The sequence below is a fragment of the Periophthalmus magnuspinnatus genome, chromosome 7, assembly GCF_009829125.3.
Source record: "Periophthalmus magnuspinnatus isolate fPerMag1 chromosome 7, fPerMag1.2.pri, whole genome shotgun sequence".
Lineage (NCBI taxonomy): Eukaryota > Metazoa > Chordata > Actinopteri > Gobiiformes > Gobiidae > Periophthalmus > Periophthalmus magnuspinnatus.
In genome coordinates, this window is record NC_047132.1 from 8,861,134 (window position 1) to 8,869,313 (window position 8,180).

At 39.1% G+C, this 8,180-nt stretch overlaps 1 protein-coding gene across 1 annotated transcript; it reads right to left on the reverse strand.

The window, feature by feature from the left end:
* Positions 1-1,449: 1,449 nt before the first annotated feature.
* Positions 1,450-8,180, reverse strand: pink1 (PTEN induced kinase 1). Its single transcript, XM_033969867.2, has 8 exons — positions 7,674-8,180; positions 7,038-7,316; positions 6,594-6,697; positions 6,023-6,205; positions 5,199-5,362; positions 4,557-4,684; positions 3,691-3,921; positions 1,450-2,822 (listed from the first exon to the last, which is right to left on the reverse strand). Exons 1-8 carry the CDS (start codon positions 8,031-8,033, stop codon positions 2,538-2,540), a joined length of 1,734 nt encoding a protein of 577 aa, XP_033825758.1. The 5' UTR covers positions 8,034-8,180; the 3' UTR covers positions 1,450-2,537.

An 8,180-nucleotide genomic window follows, 5' to 3' on the forward strand; every position in this document is an offset into this window, starting at 1 on the left:
ATCCATCAGACAGTTGTTTTATGAAGTACATGTGACTTAAACAGCACCAGGTCCACTACTACTAGAGCTTTTCATGACAAACAAGAATAAAACAGTTAATGTGATGTGAAATCAAACTGAGCAAGTACGCATTTTGCTTTGTGAAGAGAGACAGTGTACAACATGTGTCAAACTCAGGGCCCGGGGGCCAAATGTGGCCCTCCACATCATTTTATGTGGCCCTCAACAGGGTAAATTAAAAGGTATGATGGTCTTAAAATGTCATTTTGTCAGGAGATACGCAGTTACACAGCCATATCTTTACATATAGGCAAATACATATGCAATATTTGTAATTTGAATACGTTATAAATACAGAAACAGTTAATTAACAAGTTAAAAAGTAGTACATCTGGCTAATGTGGCCCTTGGTGAAAATGTGTTTGACACACCTGGTGTACAACAACCACAAAAGCCCCGTGTTAGGTGCTGTATTTGCACTATATTTACTAGAGGTGGGATGATACTCGAGATGGGGTCCACGAGAACGAAAGAACGAGATTTTGAACTCATTTACAATAATCAGATCAGTTCACAATTTTGGTGACATGCTTTTTCATGTGTTTACATTTGAATATAATGTGTTGTGAATGTGTTTTTGTGTTTTGACCTGCCAAATTAAGTCATTTTCATCATATGCTATAAAATTAGTGCATTAAGATATATTTATGCTTTAGTCAATATGTCTGTGCAATCCCACAGTCGTCCAGGTCTGATCCATACCAACAGCCAAATTTTTTGTCCAGGTGACAGATTAAACCTTGTCTTTTACTTTAGTCAGTATGTAAACACCACACCAGTTCTGCAGTGTAAACCCCCACATGCGTCACTGCTCATTCTGGTAATTACAATATGTCTATTACACTTTCTTTGAATTATTTAAATGATTAAACTAAACCTGGACCTGCTCCTTTGTTCTCTCTGTATTTATCTGCACAGATTATCAGCGTTACAATTGGTCTTATCACTATGAAACTAATAAACTGGTGCAGAGTTTAAAGTGTTCTGTGTCCAGATGTACAAGTCTGTATGTGGAGGAGTGTTTTAGCTGCAGCTGCTCAAAGATATGCAACTTTCCTGAGCTTAAATAAAGCACAACCCTTTCATGCCCGTGCCAAATGTAAAGATGGACGATTAAAATCTGGCAAAATTGGTTTTCCCAATTAATTTAATCTAGTGAGATCTCACCCCACCCCTAACATTTACAATTTACAATTACGCAAGATGAACGCAATCACGCACGTTGTATTTAACCATCACTTTTGCTTTAAGTTGCTTTTCAAGTGACATGTAAATGGTTAATGTAGAGCTGAGATGGCTGGGGAAGAGTATTAAATTATATAAAGAGTGAAAAGTAACATTAAATGTTTCCATTCCCTTGATGAATGCTTAATAAAACCACACAATAAAGCAGGTAGTTCACGTGCATTTATTTATAAACATACCTAAATATCATCTTTCCAAAAAATATTTCTCAATCAAAGTGAAGAAAACCAACCAAGTGCTCACATACACCTGCTTACTGTGTTATAGTCAAGTATTAATTTAAATAAAGTACTTATGTATTTTGTAACTCACTTAAAATCACAAAACAATTAAAGAAGTAGCCACAAAAAGTGCAAATGACATAAAGTGCAAACTACAGGAGCAAAAACCCATGCATTTTTAGCTTTTTTCAGATTCTATTGGCAGTAGCTGTACAGATGAAGTATATTGATGAATACTAACAGTAGTGTTTAAATACCCAGATTTAAATGGTTAATTAAATATATTTCATTGACATAGTGTCTGATGTAAGAGTGCCCCACAAGAAACAAGAATAATGAATATTTACATGAGTACACTTCTATCTGATAAGTTTGAATTTTTATTTGGCTAGTTTATATTTGAAGAACATATATTTATTTACTATACAAGTCCTTTTGGAGAACTTTTTATTAGTTTTCTTTCATCACTTTAAATGTCTGTGTAATCCCTCAGTCCTGGTCTGATTCATAGTAAAAGCCAAAGTTAAATCTGTCAACTGGATTTTGTCCAATTGACAGATTTCACTTCAGCTTTTATTATCACTTTAAAGTTGTACAACAAAATTTTTCAGATGGAGTGTCCTGCCACCTCCACCTGCTGCCTCCAAGAAAATGTCATGGTTTTTGCCTGGAATCTCCATGGAGACAAGACAGTGATCCCACCTTGCAAAGTTACAGTTAAAATCTGTGGAAAGGTGAACCTGCTCACAATAAAAACACCAGTAAATTAATCAAATGTGAGATGTTAGATGTCAGATAAGTTAAATGTCATACTGTGGAACATTCCAGGTACAGCGAAGACATCTTCAACGAGACAAAAAGATGTGGCACCTCCACTAGAAAAGTACGCAAAATCAAATAATATAGGCCTAACTCATACGCAATCCAAGTACTCAGAACTTTTCAAATCGGGGTCAATAATATGAACTCATCACTCATGTAAATATCCTTATTCGCAGTGATACATTGTACTTAAGCCGACATAACACACAGGTCCTGGTTGTTTTGTCCATAGAGGAGGAAACCCACTGCCGTACGCAGCTCCTCCAGTTCCAGGTTAGACAGGAAGCTCCTCTGCAGTTCGGCCTCCACAGTACTGCCTCTGGGCCCCCTACAGCCTCGGAGGAGAACTACAGCAGACTGACACAGGAGCCAGTCCACCAGCCTCCTCGTGGCCTCACTGCCCTGAACAGACAGAGCTCTCCTCCCCCACAGGCTCAGGTGCAGCATGTTAGCGGCTACGCGAGCACTGGGACGCTACGGAAGGCACCATGCAAAACATTTTAGGACCAGAAAATATCAAATACTTATCAGATATGATAAAAAGGCTAAATTTGATTAGTATATTTACTACTGCAACAATACATTTCAGTATATTTTTTTGTATATTTTATAAACTTTATATACAAGTTAAATGAAGACAAAAATGTCAAATGGTCAATTTTTTATTTTTTTAAATTTTCCTTCATTTTGGTGGACTTTTTTGACAATCATTATAAAATCTAATGACCTCATTGTTTTGTTTTTCCTTTATCCCCAGCACTGTATAACTTTACTGGAAGATGTTGAGCTGTCTCCATGGAGATGGTACTGCGTTGCCTTGAATGTGCCACAGTATGGCATTAAACTTGTCTATCTCTATGTAGATAAGCAAGTGATGTCACCAGCTGAAGCTACGGGTCAGATCTGTGAAGAGGCAAGCCTGCCAGGTGATTCTTTTAACAATAAAAGCACTTGTATCGGCTGGTTAAATTTCACTTACTGTGGATTCCAGGCAAAGCAATTACATCTCCATGGAGACAAGCAGGTTGCAGAACCTCCACCAGATAAGTTACATAGTGTACCTTTACTTCACTAGTTACTAACTAAAAGTTACATCAACGACTGACAATAATTATAAAATCAAATCAATTTTAGTTTTGTTTTTCTTCTTCCATTTCATTTTTTGTTTCACCTACAGCACTACAGCATAACATTAAACTTACACCAGACTGTAGTAAAAATGCATGTTTTCTTTTTTGTGTTTATTTTTAAATCAATAATATAAGCAATAACATCTCAATTAAGGTCAGAATATAGCATACCCTTCACCAGCAAAGTTACACCTTAGCAGGTTTCACATTACCTTCTGTGGGTTTCTTCTGAGCAGCAGTCGTGTCACTAGATCCACCTCGGCTGGGACAGTAGGGGGCAGCAGGGGCAGATCGTACTCATGGTATTTTCGGCTCTCCAGGCCCACAGCTCTGTAGAAGGGGTTGGGTTGACCACAGATCTCATACGCCATCGCTCCCACCGCCCAAGCATCAGCCTTACTGTAGTCTATCACTGCAGCAGGACCAGGGACTGCAGTGGCAACCTAGCACAGGACAAGATATGTGGGGTTAAAGATCTGATTCAATCATATTTTTATGCACTAAAATCTCTTTGGTCATTGAAGGTATCGACACGCAAAGAAAAGGTTACAAGAATCATCAGATTTATTGGGGGTAAAACTGACCTGTTTTTAAGTCTTCATATGTACACACAATATACATATATATTTGATTTATTGCAATATTGGAGCTATTGAATAGTGGTTGCAGGACTTATACTGTAATACACTAACACACTATTCTTATATAGTGCTTTTCCAGAATGCACTTTACAATAGTGGGCATGGCATTGGCCATTCTCTCTGCATCTGGTGGTGCTAAGATACTGTAACCCCAGCTAACCCAGGGTAGACTGATGGAAGTGAGGCAGCCTGCTACATGAGCTCCTCAACCCTACACACCTATAGCTCTGTCACACACTGCATTAAAACACAGGCAAGGAGTCTTACCCCTAGGAGGATTCAAACTGCTGACCTTCAGGTTAATAAAAGACGGCCACTCTACAACTGAACCACTGCTACCCTAATCTTTCAGACTGTTACCACAGAGATTTTTATCAGTTGAACGAATTCTTTAACTTAATCACAAACTCGTCCTTTGTAAGAGAAGTAGAGCCTACCTCTGGAGCCATAAGCGATGCATTTCCTCCTCTGTTAACCCACACACTGTTGAATGGCAGCTGGAGACTTGTGTCCCTCTGGGTCAAACAGCATCCAAAGTCAGAGATCACCAGTCTTGGACAGCCATCTGTACATATAAACAAATTATACAATTAATTATACTAATGCCTCATTTGGATGCAGATATATCTGGTTTCCTCACAGTTTGTAACTCACAATACAAAAGTGACTACAATATTGTGCATATTGAGGGTCAATGGTCATTGTATTTACAAATCTTTCCCAAACAACATTTTCTTCATAGGTGCAGCAGAAAAATGTAGAAGGATTATGGTCTATGCAGTTCCCCAGCTACATGTATTGCAAATATTCATGGTAATATTTGATTTTCCATTATCACACATATTTAAAAAAAAATACTTTATACCCTTACTTGAAAGATTACATTTCACGTTAGTTTTTAATGAGCTCCTTTAGCAGACCTTTATTTAGACGACATACTTGATGTTCTAATTTTGCATAACTCCAAACAATTCCAATAGCACCATTTCACAATGACAAATTTTTATTTTTTTTTGCATTCATTCATTTTTGTCCTCATTTAGCAATAATTATTTTCTATTTGTAGAGTTCCTGTTTACCAGAATCAAACTCGAGCAGGACATTGTCAGACTTGAGGTCACGGTGAGCCACTCCCTCTCTGCACAGATGGTCCACTCCCTCAAGCAGCTGGAGAAGCATCAGAGAACTGTGTCTGCGACTGGGAGTACACACCTCCAGATACTGCCTCAGAGTGAACGGGTAACTGCAGCGAGAAATGGACCCTTGTTTAATATAAAAATTTCCCCCAGATCCAAACTTCAACAGTCTCGTATTAAAATCCATTTGTTGTTTACAGGGTAGATATGGAGAATGTGTATTTCATATTTCAGAAACTTGATTTGTGTCCCCAGATATGAAGTAAACACACTCAAATCAAATAGATTTTTACTAATAACAAATTTAATGTTGATTTGTTGTTTTATTCCTTTTGTGTTTTGCTATTCAAGGTGAAAGCAGAATTGGCCTCACATGATCATCTGAATCACCTACCTAAACCCCAGCATCAGTGGCCGATCGTTAATCAGTGCTAGTGCAGCCTCTGTGAATGAATTGTGGAGGTTCTGTGCTTTCGCATGAGGTCTAAGTCCCTTCCCTTTAGAGCAGTATTAGTATTCCTCAGACCAGTACTTTCAGACTGACAACTGTCCTGATGACTACCTTTGAAACCTTTCATATACTATCAGACAGAATTCAAGTGAAGTTTATGGGGGCAATAATAATTATATTTTTAATACAATTTGAAATGGGGGTATCCCAAGTGAATATCAGTTGTTTCTGACACAGCTATTCCACATGACAACATAGGAAAAACTACAAATAAACCAAAACAGTGTATTACTAAAGAATAAAAACAGGATCTTACTTCTTCATGACTAAAAAGAGTGTGCGGTTGTTGCCGAGGCCGTGTGGGTTGAGCCTGATAGGCAGAACAGCAGGATACTCCTCCTGAGCTCCAGGCAGCAGAGGGACGTCTGCAGTGAAGGCGCGATACACCTGAACCACATTAGGGTGCGCTGTCACTCTTCTGGGCACCACTCCAAATTTTCTGGAAAAAAAAAATAAATAAATAAATAATTAGTGCACTGCCAATGGAAAGAAATCGCAAGTGAATGCATGTAAGTGTATTGCTATGACTACATACTGCTTGCTACTGAATGCTATTATAGAGTTATACATGATGAACAAAATATATATTATTTATCAACCCCTTCAGTATGAGAAAAATAATATAAACTCTCCCAAAAAATAAACTCTCACACACACAATAAAACTAGTCAGATAAGTAGTAGTGTATATTAGCTGGTGTGTTTGAAAGCGCACCACCTTTTAATGTAGGTAGGTATACTTAATTGTAGTTATAGACTCTTAAAAAGTATTTTACATAATGACACACCAACATAAACAATAGGGCGAATAGTGAGAGAATGACTTACCCTTCCAGGCTTAAGTGCTCAATCTCCTGCTTCACAGCCGTCGGAGCAGCAGGCACCAACTCCTGAGACATGGACTTCAAAATGGCTTCACTTGAAGATCCGGCCTACGACACAAAACACAAATATGGTGGTATGGGCTAGTGATGCATAATCTATGAAACTATAACAAAATAATGAAAAAATATGGAACATTTCAATATAATAGATCTATAACTTTGTTATAAAGTACTGATTTATGACAATGAGTGAAATGACTCTTTTTAGTGAATATATACACGTTTTGGGGATTGTTTTTTTAATGAAAACTCTAACCCAAATTTACAACCATTTATTTTTCTTAAATATGCTCTGATAAAAAAATACATATATATTTTTGTAAATATAAATATATTATACAGAATACTGCTACAAAGATGTAAATAATATTTTGAATGGTCTACCTACCCCAAAGTTCCACATCATTTTAATGGCCAAAGGGAAGTTTCTCAGAGAGCAGCAGGATATGGAGCGGCGGCCATGTTTTTCCTCCTTTTCTTCTAGCTCCACCAGAGGGGTCTTTGTGGTGTTAGTCGGATGGAGAGGGGCGAAGCGTGCAGCCGCCTCATACACTGCTGCGTTTGAGCCTTTTCCGATCTGATTTCCGATGAGGTAATCATCCAGTTTGTACCCGGAGAGGTTCAGAGGTTTTAATGGAGGCTCAAATCGTTTCTTTCGGAATACAGCCTGGGAAATAGAGCAGACAGAACATTAGAAAATTATATAAAAGTCACATATCCAGCATTACTCCATAATAGTTCACAGATATCTCACATATTTACAAAATCATAACTGTGATGCTAAAAGTCTTTGTTAAACTAAAGTTAATATGAAATAAACCTATTTTAATAATTAAAACAATGAATCAAATGTCAAATGCTCTGCATAAACGAGTTTATTTTGCTCTGGACAGTAACAGTTTAGTAATCCAAGTTTTTGTTGCAAGGAGAAACTGTCAGATCCCTGATACTTCTAGCTCTGATGGAGGTTCATTATTACCTGTATGTCCTGATACTTCTAGCTCTGATGGAGGTTCATTATTACCTGTATCTCGTGGCAGGTGGCTGCACTCTTCCTGTCCTCCTCCAGCTGTTGTTCGATCAGCCCCACGCCGAGTCCAAACGCGAGGAACACGGCTCTGTTCCGCGCAGAGCCTCCGCCGAACCTCCTGAAGCCGGCGGCCTGGAGCTGTGCAGCCAGGCCCCGCAGTGATGTGCGGTAATAGCGGTACCGATGTGGCAGGAAAGCCTGAGGCTGAGCGCAGCGCACGGACGGGCCTGCTGCCCCGCGGAGGCGCTCAGCTCGGAGCTTCGCTGCGACACGACCGCCGGATTTAAGCAGGCCCAGCTGGAAGAAGGACCGGCCCAGCTCCAGGCCGCGGCTCAGCGCGTGTTTCACGGACATAATTTACCTCAAAAGGTAACTTGGCCGCAAATTTGAGCCGACTTATACCTCCACCCGTGTCAGTGCGTTGTTTACAAACTACAGAGCGAACTTCTGCTACAGAGCATGCGCAGAAGTGTCACATGGTCACAGGAAACAGAGCGACGT

Bases quoted from the DNA above. Each gene is read 5' to 3' on its own strand.
- pink1 (XM_033969867.2), bottom strand. From the start codon at position 8,033: ATGTCCGTGAAACACGCGCTGAGCCGCGGCCTGGAGCTGGGCCGGTCC. The intron at 4,685-5,198 runs GTAAACAGGAAC...TTATATGTACAG, and splicing joins CCTGCTCGAGTTTGATTCTG to ATGGCTGTCCAAGACTGGTG. The intron at 3,922-4,556 runs GTAGGCTCTACT...GTCCTGTGCTAG, and splicing joins CATCGCTTATGGCTCCAGAG to GTTGCCACTGCAGTCCCTGG.